This window comes from Vollenhovia emeryi, unplaced genomic scaffold (assembly GCF_000949405.1).
Source record: "Vollenhovia emeryi isolate VEMERY1.0 unplaced genomic scaffold, V.emery_V1.0 DF939151.1, whole genome shotgun sequence".
Lineage (NCBI taxonomy): Eukaryota > Metazoa > Arthropoda > Insecta > Hymenoptera > Formicidae > Vollenhovia > Vollenhovia emeryi.
The window spans coordinates 2,146,916-2,162,863 of NW_011967215.1; the positions used below are offsets into that span (position 1 = coordinate 2,146,916).

A 15,948-nucleotide genomic window follows, 5' to 3' on the forward strand; every position below is an offset into this window, starting at 1 on the left:
AGAGAGAGAGAGAGAGAGAGAGAGAGAGAGAGGGGGGGGGAGAGAGAGAAAGAGAGAGAGAAAGAGCAACGGCAAAAAGCGTGTATATTCTCGACTCTACGCGAGATTAACTCGCTTGCGCCTCTCTCGCCTGTTACACGGGACGAGCTTCTCGCATGTGTTCGAGCCGTGCTTCTCTTGCGTATCAGGAGCTGTCAGACTCAAGAAAAAAAAGAAAAAGAAGGCAGATAGTGGGAAATGGGGAAAAGTATCGATGCGAAAGAGTAGCACGAATGATCGAAATTGTTGTAATATCAGCGAGGTAATATCAGATCTCAAGGGGTTCGAACGCGGAAAAGAATCCTTATCTTTCCTCTCTCGACGAAAGGATTACCTTTTCTTCCTTGGTAAAAAAAAAACTTTTCTCCACACACGGCCGAACCCCGCCGAAATTACGTCAGTTTCAATCGACGGGTGTAGGTGAGTGGAAAAAGTCATGTCCAGTCGGGCATGATCGTGTACGAGTGTAGATATATGCGACGGACGGAAAGGTGGAGAGAGCGGGTTTGAATGAGGAAGAGGACAAAGGGGTAGCGATATGAGGACAACGGAGAAGAAAGGAGAAAGGAGAAAAGAGAGAGAGAGAGAGAGATAGATATAGAGAAAGAGAGAGGGGTGGAGAAAGAGCGCTGTGAGGGATCGCGTAAACCCAACGAATCGAGTGAAAGAGCGTGTGTTAATAAGCGTTATCGATCGCCCGATCGTCTCAGATTGCTTGTCATGCCGCTTCCGAATTAATTATCGAATAATCGGCCGCGTTATTAAGCTAAAACAGGCTTTCGTCGTTTTTCCTTCCCTACAGTCCGTCTCGCTAAATATTCAAGATCGTGCGCTTATGCGTCCAACTCCGATTAGTGCTCGCGACAGCGTGCGCTCGCTGTCGCCGGCCGCTCGACACCGACTCACACAAACAAGTACGTAGATTTCGGAGACGGCTGTAATCATGCAACGATTAAGGCCAAATTACGTACAGGTTGGAGGAGCGAGGGGGATACCCGGGATGGGGGTTCGTCCGAGCGTGCGCGATCATTTACATTTGATCACGATTGTTCGCGATTTGCGATCGGAGAACATGGTTGTAGCACGGCATAATTTTCGAAACAGAACCATTTCTAAACTGATATTTTTATTTATCTCTTCGCCAAGCATGGTGGCTTTCTTTTATAAATGTAATTACGTGAGGATTGTGAGGATCCTCGTCGCGATAATTTTTTTTTTTAACAGAGAGATATCTGCGTAATTGTCCAATTAGGCTGTCAATTCGTTCGTTCATGTATAATTTTGCAATTGTACAGAGCCGATTTGTTAATGCGCTTCGACGTAGACATTACTGAATTTTATTACGTAACAGTTACTTTGCGATTTAATTTTACAGGTTTACCAAAGATTCCTATTACGGATCAAAGTGAAACAATCACGCGAGCTTGCGAGTGGGAAACAACATTCTTCGGGAATCGACATAAACTGTTACTAATCCTGTAGTATATGTGTATATGCTGATCAGCACGAGTTCAAGATTCGGCATGCAAAGGCGTCTACGTCTATTGAGACGAGAACTCAGAATACTAATTCATGTATGACGATAGATCAGATATATAGCAAGTCCATAGATGCGTTTTTACTTAAATTATTACGAATTGAGCACAATACTGATATGTTAATGATATAATCTCAGTTAACTCGCCAAAAGCCATTCATTTTTCTCGTTTTTTTGTATATAATTTTTATGAAGCAAAAAACATCGTGTGATGCAAAAGTTTCAATAACTCATCAATTAATCATCTAGTTGCCTTTCATAATTGTAATATGCATATACGCACGCGTAATCAATTATCAGGATTTTCACTATTGAAACTGACATGTTGCACGATTATCAGTCCGAAAATAATCTCATTTTCCAACAAACCGTGCTCTAGAAAAATTAAAGCACCGAGTGTTGTGAGCAAGCGGTTTCTTCTCGTTCATTTCTCTCTTTGCAACAAACCTCGTGCTCAAACTAAAAAAACCGTGTTTGTGGGTTTGTATGTGTGTGTGTATGTGTGTGTGCGTTTGTGAGTACGTAATTTTAACTTACGAAAGAATTTTGGGAATTCGGCGTGTAGGAATAGTCGTAACTATTTGGCCCCATATTAGCGTACCGATTCCGAAGAACAGGCACCACAACCACTGGTCTAACGTGAGCGCTCTGGTGCTGAATGCCATTTTACCGTATTGTATGATGACCACCTAAGCACAATAAACGGGCGATTTTTCATTCAAGATACACAAAGTCAACGCTGTGCAAAATCATTGTTGGAAAACTAGCTGGCCCTAGTTGTCTTGCGATTTCTCAATGAACAATATAAATTGATTGTTACGCGGGTATATTTATACCAGAGAAGATTTATCGACGGATATCTATTGTACATTATTGCCTTTATGTCGCAAGGAGCAAGAACGTTTGATAACTCACTTGCGAGAAACACGTGCCGATCCAAATCGAATAGAAGATGGGGTTGGTGAATATTCCCTGGAAGACATTGCGTTGACCATGAATTTTCCTGGCGTTGAATTCGTTGAAGATAGTCATCATGACAAACGTGTTGAAGATGACGGTGAAGTGTTGCGTGGGCCCACCGCCTGCCGCAGCCACTCCGCGGCCTGTGTCGATGTCGAGCATCAGATCACCTATGGCAGCCGTTCGTAAAAGCTTTAGAAAGTTTCGAGGAAGAACATCGAACGCGACGAACGTTCGACGAGGCGGATCGACAAGGTCGAGAGGTCGAGAGGCGGGAAGGGGAGAAGGGACGGTACTCACCGGCGAAAAGAAGCGAGAAAATTACGCCCAACTGATAAAAGGCCTGACCGAGAATATTTTTCATCATTGTCCTGGAAATGAGTGGTTTTGTGCGACCGTACGGTCTACGGAGGAGTAGATCAGGCGTAGGCAATTCGGTGGCCAAGGCGAGGGACGCTAACGTGTCCATGATTAGGTTTACCCACAACATCTGCACCGCCTTGAGCGGCGAGTCCTGCACGGCACAAGCACCGATGAAGGCGACGATCACGGCGACCACGTTGACGGTCAGCTGAAACTGCAGAAACTTGGCGATGCTGTCGTAGACGTTTCTGCCCCACATGACCGCCTTCACGATCGACGAGAAATTATCGTCTGTCAGGATGATGTCGGACGCCTCCTTGGCGACGTCTGTGCCGGCGATACCCATGGCAAAACCGACGTCGGCCTTCTTCAAGGCCGGACCGTCGTTTGTGCCGTCGCCGGTTACCGCCACGACCTCGCGACTTTCGGTTGACTTGCTGTCGATGATGCCCTTCACCAAGGTGTACTTGTCGGTGGGCGACGATCTGGCCAGTACTCGCAGCTTTGGCCACACTTTGTCCAGCAAATGTTGCTGCACCTCGCCGTTGCTGTCTCTGATCCTGCGGTTGAACTCCTTGCCCTCCAGAATGAGGAAGTCTTCGTTCGGCTTCAGGATACCACACTTGAGCGCGATGGACCGCGCGGTGTTTATATTGTCACCCGTAACCATGCGCACAGTGATGCCGGCCTTTTGGCATTTTCTGATCGCGTCCGGTACCTCGGGACGTACCGGATCCTCGATACCGACGATGCACAGGCAGGTGAGGTTGTTCACTAGATTATCCTCGTCGTCCCAGTTGGGCTCGTTGTCGATGTGAACTTGATTGATCTCCGCCTTGCCAGGAACAAAATCGCGATAAGCGATGGAGATGGTGCGCAGCCCGTTACATGCCATGGGTTCGATCACGTTCTTCACTAGACGCTCTTGCATATCTCTGGTAAACGTCTCCAGATGACCCTCGCGACCATATATAAAGGCACATCTGCAATAAGATCAATCGAATTGCTCAATTCTTCTTTCATCTCAAAGAAAACTGAACTGATGTGAATCTCACACAGGACAGAACACTAGGGCCCAACGGATTGTTTTCCTTTGAAAAAAAAAGCGGTAAAGTTTTCATACATGTAACAGTATTGTTGAATCGAACCGAGAAATGAGTGAGATTGCAGACTATAGTGAACTGCAATGCGACGTAAAAATTAACTGTAAAAATAAAAATGAAATAATACGTACTTCTTCATGATGATCTCGGAAGCGCCCTTGGTGAAGAGCCTGAATCCACCACCCTTTCTGGGGATAACGGTGGACATGCTCTTTCTTACGCTATTAAACGTATACACCCGCGTAAAGGTTTCCTCAGGATAGTCGTCCCGCACGGTTTGATATTTCTTGCCCAGGGCTAGTACGAATCCAAGTAAGGCACATTCGGTTTTGTTGCCAACCTGCATCGGCAATTCAGTAGGGTCCTGCGACTCCATTACCCGCGACGTGTACGCCGAATTGATGGAGATGGCTTGTAAGATCAGCTCGCCGATGTGGCTCGGTATGTCCGAGAAATTCGGCGTTGTCTTGCACATCTTCTCGCATATGTACGACTGTACCACGGTCATGCGGTTCGTGGTCAGGGTGCCGGTCTTGTCCGAGCAAATGGCGGTGGCGTTACCCATCGTCTCGCAGGCGTCCAAGTGACGCACCAGATTGTTGTCCTTCATCATTTTCTGCACAGAGAAACGCACGGTCTCAAACAAGGAGGAAAGAACGGGCCTGTCTTCGACAAGTCATCACGGACGGCCAGCCTCACCTTGACAGAATAAGCGAGCGACAAGGTGACGGCTAGAGGAAGACCCTCGGGCACGGCGACTACGAGCACCGTGACACCGATGATCAGATGCCGCACCAGATCACCGGCGTACGTGTTTCGCCACGGCTTGCCCTCCATGACGAAGGTTGTCACGCAGAACTGTATGACTAGAATGACGACAGTGAGCACCGCGATGGTCGAGCCGGCGTAACCGATCTGTATGGCGAGTTTAGTTAGCTTGGCTTGCAGAACACTTTTCTCTTTCTTCCCGCTCTCCCCGGCGCTCGCGGGTGGGGCCGCGTGATGATTCTCGCCGCCCTCGTGCTTGACGCCGCCGCCGCCACCGCCACCGCCACCTCCACCACCGCCGCCGCCGCCGCCGCCGCCTCCACCGCCTCCCGTCACGTGACTGTTCCCGGTAATCTCTACCGACTCCTCTCCTTGATTTACAACGCCAAGATTAGACCGTGCTCCATCGTTATATGCCAATCGAGGCTCAATCGACTCGAGCGATCAATCTTTACTCGCATCTCGGTAAAGGCTCTGATCATGCTTGGCTGCTAATCGATCGCGACGCCGACTGAGCCTCGATCGTTAAACTTAGAACGAGTATATACCAAGTTGTTAAAAGCATTCTAATAAAATAGTGGATGCTATTCGAGTTAATGGACAGAAGTTTAATGAGAGAGATGATCAAGATTATAAATGGTAGACACAGCAGTTACATGTTAAAGACACAGATTTAAAACCACGGGTGTTTAATATCATTACTAAAATGCAGAAAACGAGAAGCTAATGCAAGAACGAGGGTAGCCGCTAACGTGTCAAATGCATATAAACCACTGCCAATAGAACACGCAAAGATCAGTAGGGAACACGGAAGCGTGGACAATATAATTTCGTTTTTCTTTTCTCTTACACTCGGTCCTGGATATAGCGTTTAGTAGCGGGCGATATATCGAGGTCACGTCCCTTAAATAAAACGCACAGCGCTCTGCCTCACCATTTTCATAATTTTCATTTAATATTATTGCTTCAAGTAATTGTGCGCCGTATATACCAGGTCCGAGTACACCCTTAATAAACCGTGCTCAACGAAGATAGGGAAAACTGACTTCAACCGAATAGCCCTTTATGCGCGACATTAGCGTAAGGCTGCAGATATAATTAATCGAATTAACAAAGGAAAATATACCCGAATGATATACAGAGAAATGAAGAAGATGAAGTGAGAGATAAAGATAAAAAAAAAGACTGAATGCTTCGATCCATTTCTTGGCATTAATACTAAACGTATATGTGTATATATGTACACATAATCATATCGAGGTAAAAACAATAAGAATATATATATTTATATATATATAGATATGTATTATTTAGAATTATTCACCTGGTAATGACTTCTTCTTCCGCTGCTTTTTAGCCTCTAGATAAAAAAATACATGCAAAACGAAATTGATTAGCAATCTATCTGAAAATATATATGCCAATGGTAGTAAGTCGCGTCATTAAAAGAACTGACGTTTCGTAATTTACAATTCTTTCCTTCCTTTTCTCGTTAATTCTCGCAAGAGGGTACTTAACACTAACAAATGAGGTAGATACAGCCCAGAAGGTCAAACATAAAGTACCAGAAACGGCCGTTGCTTCTATGATAGACGGACAAATTCTCACTAATGTAACTGTAAGAGTGCATAAGAATGCATTCCTGGGTCATACGTACATGCACGCACGCACGCACGCATCTACGCACGCACGTACATGTCGGGAAAATACAAATTCACCTTCCAGGTTGTGCAATAACGAAAGACATACAGAGGAGCATGGATCGTCAAAGAAAGGTATTATGCCTTTGATATGCTATTTCCATATATATGTATATATATAATGTCCCAAAAATAACGTACTTTTCTTTACTTACAAATTAGATTAAATAGCAGCAAGTTATCAAAAGTAGAAAGATTCCATGAAACAGTATTTCCTCTTCTTCTTTTAATAGAAATAAAATCTTGAAACTTTGGAGAGTATGTTAGCAAAATAAAAAATTTAGGGCCTCGACTCGAAAAGTACGTGACTTCTAAGACAGTTTCTATAAAAGTGACTTAAGAAGATTATAGAATAATAACAGTTTAATTAATTTTGCAATTATCGAATGTAAGACTTCATATACACATATCAGACAAAGATAAGAAAACATTATGTAGCAAAAACATTATACAGCAGAAACATTTTAGCTGTGTAGAGTGGGACAAGAACACAAATGACTTACGAAAGTAAGAGACATAATCAAATAATGGCACCTTGAAAAAATTCTACCGTTAAGTGCTACTCTTCGTAATGGCAAAACTATGTAACTGACACTTTAATAAAGACGAGTTAGCAAAAGTGACTGTAATTTGCAAGTATTGCTCCGATATTTGCCTGCAGTGTCTGTAATACTTTTAATATATATAACTGAACCGGGGAAAGAGCTTTGTTAATGGAGGAATTGTCACGAAATAATACTGCTGCTTCTCTGCACTTTTGCGAGAATATTTGGTACTTTTTGAACGTAGAAAGTGTTTGCTCTTGAAACACGTTAACAGGTAAAAACGCAGGTTTTCGATAGCCAATTAGTTAATGAGTTAATAAAAGTATGGAAATCCATCTGTAGGTGCTGCAAATGCAATGTCGAGGGTAAAAAAAGACCAGGGGGGTAAAAGAAATTTGTAAAATCCGTAATAAAAAAAAGGATCACACCAATTCACGTCAAAACCATGCGTCCACTGCGATTCGTCTACACTCATTTTGAAACATTTCGTAAATATCATGCGAGGATATAGTAGAATACCAACAACTTCTATTAGACGCAAATCGTCATAAATTCTACTCGCTACTCGTACTATGAACGCGTCGTGACACATTCATTTATTGACTTTTCAATAGACTTTTCAATAGAGTTTACTGAATGATTCAGAAGTTGCTAGTAGAGAGACAGGTGTACTAAATCATCAGAGTGGAAAGAATATGGGAATATCGATTTCAAAATTAATCCAACCAAACCTAAGAGAGCTTCAAGAAACACGCACTATATATAAATATAAGAAATTACATTACTCCAAGAATTTAGTAACATCTGTATAAACGTGTGTAGTCATTCAAAGTTATCGGTCGATCGGGAATAACGGTTGCACGTACCTTTCTTCATTTTCTTGATTTCTTGCTCCTGTTGATCAACAGCAGCGCCCAGTAAGGTAAAGATAATACCCGCCTGGGAGTTAACACCTACTGCAGAAACTAACATTTTTCCGGAACCCTCCATCACGTGCGTACCTTTTCAACAATGCAATATACACAAGATAGTTTTCCATCCCGTGAAAGATCTCTCCAACACTTGGAAACTGTTTCTTTGCGCGAGGATATAATTCAGCCAAGGCTCTCTCACCTGAAAGTACCATAGGATCGAACGATTCCCCTTTCTTTACATGATCTGACTCTCCAGTCAGACTGGATTCATCCACTTTGAGATCGTTGCTTTGTATAAGAATACCGTCTGCAGGCAACAGGTCTCCATATTTTATCTGTATCGTCAAACAGCTAATTTAATGTAAATTTTGCTTTCCTCTAACTATATTAATATGTGCAAAGTTAATTCGACATTAACAGGTCAATACATATTAAAGAACCTAGAGAAGAAAAGGCTTGATTAATATTGCCGCACGTACCTGACAAATGTCACCTACAACAATGTCAGACACGGAGACTTGTTTCACTTCTCCTTGCCGTATCACCGAGAACTTGTGTTCTCCCTCTATCCGACTTTGAAGACCTCTAAACTGCCTCTCCTTGGAATAGTCATTAAACGCCGTCACTAAGACCACCACAATTACAGAAATCAATATAGCGAGTCCTTCAATCCAACCGTATTTTGCTTCGTCCTCATCTACTCCTGCTGAAGCCGCTAAATGGAAAGAACATGTTCTAAAAACCACTTCGGAGTCTCTTCCTAAGTTTAAAGTCGACAACATTTCTCTCCACACTTATATCAATACGTAACGTACATGTACAATATTTTAATATAAAACTATACGTAGGATTTCCTTACTACGCTAAGTGGAAACCACTCGTAGATAAAGTATGCGATATCACATCACACTTACGTTTTTCCTCATCATCAGCAGGTTGATAAAAGCTAAGACCTAATGAAACCAATGCTGCTACTTCTAAGATGATTAACGTGACATCTTGCAATGCTTCCCATACTAACTGTAAAAATGTTTTTGGTGGTTTTGGAGGTATCATATTGGAACCAAATGTATCTCGCCTATGTTGTATGTCTGCTGCTGACCCACTAAGACCTGCGCAGATGACAAAAGTCATGATAATGCATCCTCTATACACACATCTACAGCATAATTCTTGCCCTACGATTCTAAGTCTTCGGAGACTAGGAGAAAGGCTCGTAGTGCCTGTAAACTACCCATCGAGTTCTATGAACGTCGTGTCGCAGCGAGAGACACAGCGGATGAGCCTACCTTCATTGGGTGAAGTATACAGCTTTTTACAAATCTCCTGCACACCACCGTAGCCATTGATTTTGCTGACACCCTCGCGACCCCGGAGCTCCATGAGCTCGCGGAGTTGCTTAAGCGTGACACCATATTGGGCCGGCCGGCCGTCTATCGTCGCCATGATATCCCTGTCGCCTTCGTTGGCCGAAGCCAACTACTGTTACGCTTCCGCAAGGCTACCACAGCTCGTATTATTCTCTGGCGTCGCTGCTCCACTGGCCTCCAAGTGAATGGAGGGCCAACGGCTGAAACACAGCAAGAGGCTTTCGTCAATGGTGACGTTTGCGAGGTGTAACGGGCGCTAAACGGATGTAAACACATGTTCCACGTTACGTTCGTACACATGTCAGGTTTGGTTCCATTTGTAACTTAAATTTATCGGACACACACACGGACTACGGACTATGCCGACGCATCTCAGCAAGAGAGAGAGAGAGAGGGGGGGGGGGGGAAGGATTTAAACAGTTGAATCTACCGTCACGAGGTGTGCAGCGCGCATCGTTGCACGACGGCCGTGCGTGCACGGCACACGGGCAGCTCTCTCTCTCGTCGATCAGCAGTGCTCCGGGAATCGAAGCGCGGACGGCAATCGATACGCGGCGGCCGCGCGAGTCGGGAAACCTGAACGAACGCCCGGCGATGACGATGACGATGACGGCGACGAGGACGAGGGCACGGCGACGTTCTCGTCGCTTATGCAACGCGATTATTGATTCCGGGGGTGTGCAGCGACGTCGAAAGGAGCAACATCGCTGCCGCCGTGCTGGTACCTACGTGCACACACAGGCACATGTACGCGCGCTCACACACACATACACGCACACACGCACACGTACACGCACACGCCACGTCGACCCTACCGCGGCGCTTCGCGCTAAATGTCAAACTCCTTTAACCCGGCGGCAGGCCGGAGCAGACGCGCGCGCGGCCCCGCGTCGCGTCACGGAGAATCGGCGAGATCGGAGCGCGAGATCACGAGGCGCACACTGCGACGCGCGCGCGCGCGGGCGCGCGCGCCCTCGCGCGCGTTAATCCCCGAGGTCGGTTAACCCTCTCCCCCGAGTTAAAGAGCCGAGTGCACTCGCCCCGTCCTCTCCGTCAGGTGGAGCGGAATTCTCCCCCTCGAGCTGGAGGCGCCGCGCACCGAGATTGAGGTTATGCGCGCCTCCGGCGGCAGACGAGCGCCCGTCTGCGCGGGGCAGGCGGGCGGCGAGCGGCGAAGCGACGTGAAGGCTGGCGCGGATCGCCCGCGGAGTCTTCGGAGGCGAGACCCGGGGTGAGGACGAGTGCCGCGGACGCGCGGCCGCCGGCGGAACGGAAAATACCGCTAACGGGACGGACTGTCACTCTTGCTCGCTCGATAGGAATACAAACACGGTGCTCTAAAAATAACGGCGCGCGTCGGACAGAGAGGGAGCGGGCGATAGAGCGAGAAGGGGGGGGGGGGAAGGGTGAGGCGCGCGCGCGTTTACCTCCCGATGGTTCCCTCTTCGTATTCCGAGGAAATCGACGTGCGAGCAGCGATCGGGCGACCAACCCGTTTTCAAGGCCCCGTCACAATTTCATGATTTCCCGTGAGTGACGTATCGCGAGGAGAGGCTTTATCGCTGCGCGGGCGGGCGGTACATCCAGCAACGTGCGAAGCTAAACTCCCCGAGATCGCCGCCAGAGAGGCGAGCGTTAAGTGAAATTAGCCATTAGCGAAGTAATAATCTAGTATTAATCGATTCGTGTTGCCCTCTAGTAGATCGCGAGCGCAACTCCTCTCACTCTCTCTCTCTCTAGTTTTTTCCCTCCCCTCTTTGTCTAGGATCCGCTGTTTTATCTCGAATCGCGGATTCGCCGCGCGGCAGTTTCGAGTCTTTCGTTTCCGGTCGCCGCTTCCGGCGTTCGGAGCGGACAGACGCGCGGCGGCTTCCTCGGGCCGGAAGAGAAAGAGGAGAGACCGCGGAGGATGGACCTTCTTTCTTCGTGAGTTAGAAACGAATTCCATCCCGGGTACACAACGGCGAGCACTCGGAAATTTAATCCTTTTTGGTAAAAGCCCCCGCGGTTCCGCCGCGACGAAAAGTGAACGGCGGGACGAGTCGGAGACGTCGGGACGCCGAGCGTCGTCATCGCGACGCGACGCGGTGACGCGCACAAGACGGTCTCCGACTCATCCGCGGGCGGCTCACGTAATCCCCATCCCCGGCGCGCTATTTCCAACCGGGCCGGGATAATCGTACGACCGTGCCCGCCGCCGGCTTCCTTTTACAACGCCGGCGGAGGCGGCCTCAGGTCGCGACGTCGAACGACCGAGCGAGCGGCAGAATTAAAAGAGAAAGAGAGAGAGGAGAGAAGGAAACGCGACGCGGGGGAGAAATAATGAGACGCGAAGGGCGACGCGTCTCTCTCGCGCCGCGCCGGATGCATCCCGGCGTCGGAAATGGACCGAAATTCGCTCCGCCTCCGGGCGACCGGATCGCGCGATCCGAGGGACCCGAGGCGGCGGGCCTCTTGCATCGATCCCGACCGAAATTGCGTAAGGAGAAGCAATTTCCCGTTCGCGAGCGTTTCCCGTCGCTTTTCATTAAAACGGCCCGTCGGGCATTTGGCGCGCGTGCACGCACGAACACACGTACACACGTGCGCGCACGTAATTGCATTTCGCCGCGCTCGGCCCGCGAAACCGCGCTAGGGCGACTTTTATAGCGCGATCTCGCGACTTGAAATGCTTCCAAAAACGCGTCGCCCCCTCTTCCCTCTCTTAGGGCCGGTTGTTCCGATCTTTTGGTAGGTTAACTCATAGTTAAGTCATATCGACTGGTCTCCTCCGCAAGGTTGTATCTCGATTTTACACAATTTCCGGTTCTTTTCCGTTTAACCTCTGTCTGGTCCTAAATGAGTATCTATGCAGGAAAATCGAGACACGATCTTGCGAAAGAGATCAGTCGACGTATAGAGAAAAGTCCTCTATTATAAGATTGTAGGTTTTCAACGTCCAAGTTCAATCACAAATCTTTTTCGGCAACGATTACACGATCTAACGTTCAATTTTCCACTAAATAGATTCCACTCCAAGGACAATAAATTCACGGTGGGACCAACAGATGACGCCTATTAATTTAGCAAAAACCCCGCTATCTCATATTGGGAGCTTATCCCATAATAGGGGGCTGTCCTCTATGTCTTTGTTTTTCAAATTACACGAGGATAGACATATAATTGAACTATTATAGCGAATTCGGTTGCTTATACTAGTGCGCACTAAGACCGTCTTGAATTTATCTAAAGATGCTGTATGGAACATTCCACTGGCTATGGAGTATCTAAAAATGATCTTAAGTCGGTCCTGAATGTAAGATCTGACTATGAATACCGACTTAAATGTACACTAAGGCTTGTTTATAGTTAGTTCTTATATTTAACTTCGTCTTATATTTAACTTTGTCTTAAATACAGGTTCAAAGAGTATTTAGTTAAAAAAAAAAAGATCGGTGTAAACGTTGTACAGACCATTTTACTGAATAAGAAATATTGCAAGAGGTATTTAAGATGATCTTTAAATATAGAAATTGACTGTAAACGAGGCTTAGTGTGCGCACTAATGCAACCAACCGAATTCGCTATTAGTCAGTTTATACCAAGAGGTTGGTAAAGCCGGCCCTTACTCGCGTAAAAAAACCGAGAAATCGGCTTCGAACCGATTCTCAAGGTGCTCGGCGGAAAATAATCAGTCGTCGGATCGGTCGCGGGGGATCGATATCGTGACGGCAGCCTTGCACCGTAATAATAATGGCAGCAGATAACGATCGCGCGCACCGGACGCCGGGCGTGGAAAGTGCGATTTGTCACGTTGCACGTGAAAAAATATAGGAGGACCGGGAGCACCGCTCCTAATTTCGCGTACCGGGGGACCTCTAAAATAGGTCTCATCCGACTCATTCTTTCGGCGCAGTCGACAATTACACGGGCATCGCTTATTTGCGTAATCCGAGTCGTCGCGCGCCGCAGCCCCCGCGGAAAAATATACATTTCAAAAAGTAGGTGAAAATATATGGTAATATATTTCATACGTTTGGGGTAGATAAAAATTCTATTTAAAAAATCGTATATAAGTAATATTATATACGTCAAAAATGTACTAAAAATGTATGTGAAATATATGAACAATATTTAAATATTTTTAAATTTCGCAATAACGCTCTTCGCTGCCGCGAGGCGGCGATCGCACGTTACACTTTCTCGTGTTTAAAAATCAATCAACAGCAGTTTGTAAGAGGTGGCGAGAAATCAGATCTAACAGCTGTGGCAAATGAAATCAATTTGATCTCCGCTGGTAGCGCGTTGAGAACCTAAATTCTAAGATACTTAGAACACCTAATGTAATATTCCTTTTTATATTTTTAATACCTACATATGAATAATATATGAAAAATTCCAATTTATTGGTATTACATTTATAGTAGTAGTATATTTCTTATAACGCATATACGAGTAATATAAAACGAATGTATCCTTTCTACTCTTCTTTATATATAATGAAATATATATTTTTCCGTGGGGGAGATGACCTTATTTCAGATGGAAATGTTTGCCACGTCGTTTATTCTTAATTAATGTATATCCACACGGAGAGAATTTTTTTTCCTCGAGATCTAGCCTGAAAATTATGCAATCGTGGGACAGCATGGCATTTCGAAGACCTTTACGAGAGGCTCTTGAAACTTCACCATACATTTAAACTAGTAGAATTTCCAAAAACTCTCGTAAAAGTCTCCGAAATGCCAAAATGCTGTCGCACGATTACACGATTTTCAGGGTAAATGTTAAGAGAAAATTCTCTCCCTGTGCAGCCGCGAAAAGATCCAATTCATGGTTTGCGCGCGTTCTCCACGCGGCCGACTGGAAGGCCTCGCGGATTCGGTCACCCGATGACGCGTCCTACCTTTCTCCGTCACGCGTGCCCGCTCGCGCACAATGCTATAAATATATATGGAATCTACGATCGCGCGAAGCTCGCCCGGGGTCAATTCTCGTCCGTTGGAACGTCGCGACGACGGCACCTCGCGCCGGAGGGAGAGGAACGGTCGTCGCCGGCGTTGTTTCAGCGCCGAGTGACCGACGGCCAGCGGGAACGGCGGGATACCCGTCATTAATGCGCCTGCAGAGCGCGGCGACGCGGCGGGGACGCGGAGGTCGCGAAATGATGTCACCGCTTACGCACGTTCATCGAATTAGACCCCGCGCGATTTTATTATCCGCTCAGACGGCTCTTAGCTAAACGAGTTTAATCGCTTTTGCATGAGCCGCCCTCATTATTCACCCGCGGTACCGGGCCGTCACGTAACGTTAATCCCGTTCGGGGCGCGACGCCGTTCCTTTTTATTAACTGCGCCCGCCGTCGTCGCCGCCGGGTAAGATGAGAAATGTCCCGTCAAACGTCAGATCCGTAAGACCGCCGGAAATTCGAACGCCCGCCGAAGCTCGGAAGTACACATCTCGCGAATATTAATGCGAGGATGAAGCGTATTAAAGAAACTACGAGGGAAGCGCGCCCGGATTTCGCGTCTCCCGCGTCTCGTTCTCATCGTCAAATCCAATTCGTCGTTCGGCTTCCCTTTGCGATTAAAAGTTGCAAAATGCCAAGTTCACGTTGCTCAAAGACGTGGACGTAGCTGGCGAAGGACTTCCGGCAGTTTTTCGCGGCAGAAGTTCTGCCAAATTGACCTCGCGACAATAATTGACGAGATGAGTAATAGTCGCCTATTGAAAAGAATGATTTCATAACACACGCACACAATTTAACTTGGAGAACATATCCTTGATGTGCCTCGCGATAATTTGCTAAAGAGAATTCATCTCGAGATAAAGAGACTTGAGAGAAATAACGAGTTTCGGGAACCAGATTCCGGTTATAGTCGATTATTCGATCGCCGAAAAATGTTACTCCCGTCTGCCAGTGGCGACAGCTGCGTTCGGTATTGCAAATCTAAAGTGTCGGACTGCTCTTCCTCTCTTTCTATTTCATTCTCCTCTCTCGCTCACTCTCTGTCGGCCCCTTTGATTTTTTCGGTCCCGATCACGTGGTACTCCACCATTGCTTTGGTCAGCAATTCAACGGTGTGTGTGTGTGTGTGTGTGTTTTATAAAAGCTACACTACTACACACTGATTTCACACTACCGTACATACAACTTGTCTCTCATTGGCTTGACCAAATCAATGTCGGATGCACAGAAGGGATCGACGCGAAACGAAACAAATGACAGAGTGAACATACTAGTTAGGCTGATGACAGAGAACAATCCGTAAACGCTTAGAACTGCCTTATTGTCAGTCGTAGACGTAAGACAAGGCAGAGAAAAACTTAAGTCGTGCAAGTCTCACATTTTTCTGTTTTCAGACCTTAGGGCCTGAGCAGGAAAATTGTCGTAACAGTTTACGATTCTGTCGTAAGACTTAAGTCGGTGTCGAAAGTCAACGTACAAAGAATTGTCGTAGACGTATGTCGCATTTATCGTATCGCAAGCATCGACTCGCGTCTTCCTAAGGAATCGTGAACGACTTACGACAATCTTTCTGCTCAGGCCCTTAGGCTAATATTACAATTGTCGTACGGCAAATTTTTCAAGCGCGTTGATTGGCTGCTGAATAAAAAATTTCTAGATACTCGAGAATTTTACTATCCTGCAACCAGTCAACACACTTAT

At 46.5% G+C, this 15,948-nt stretch overlaps 1 protein-coding gene across 10 annotated transcripts in view; it reads right to left on the reverse strand.

The window, feature by feature from the left end:
• LOC105565560 (plasma membrane calcium-transporting ATPase 2) overlaps positions 1–15,948 on the reverse strand; it is a 76,000-nt gene that overhangs the window by 19,713 nt on the left and 40,339 nt on the right. For 9 of the 10 annotated variants that reach the window (XM_012018862.1, XM_012018860.1, XM_012018858.1 and 6 more), the window contains exons 3-13: positions 9,219–9,499; positions 8,844–9,041; positions 8,409–8,644; positions 8,129–8,264; positions 7,882–8,016; positions 6,095–6,130; positions 4,702–5,141; positions 4,134–4,618; positions 2,837–3,882; positions 2,492–2,706; positions 2,114–2,265 (exon numbers count right to left, since the gene is read on the reverse strand). In XM_012018862.1, coding sequence (XP_011874252.1) covers positions 2,114–2,265; positions 2,492–2,706; positions 2,837–3,882; positions 4,134–4,618; positions 4,702–5,141; positions 6,095–6,130; positions 7,882–8,016; positions 8,129–8,264; positions 8,409–8,644; positions 8,844–9,041; positions 9,219–9,375 — 3,236 coding nt within the window. In that variant the 5' untranslated portion in view covers positions 9,376–9,499. Of the gene's footprint in view, positions 1–2,113; positions 2,266–2,491; positions 2,707–2,836; positions 3,883–4,133; positions 4,619–4,701; positions 5,142–6,094; positions 6,131–7,881; positions 8,017–8,128; positions 8,265–8,408; positions 8,645–8,843; positions 9,042–9,218; positions 9,500–9,729; positions 10,617–15,948 lie in introns of those variants that run through there. The other variant, XM_012018864.1, reaches the window with a different exon arrangement.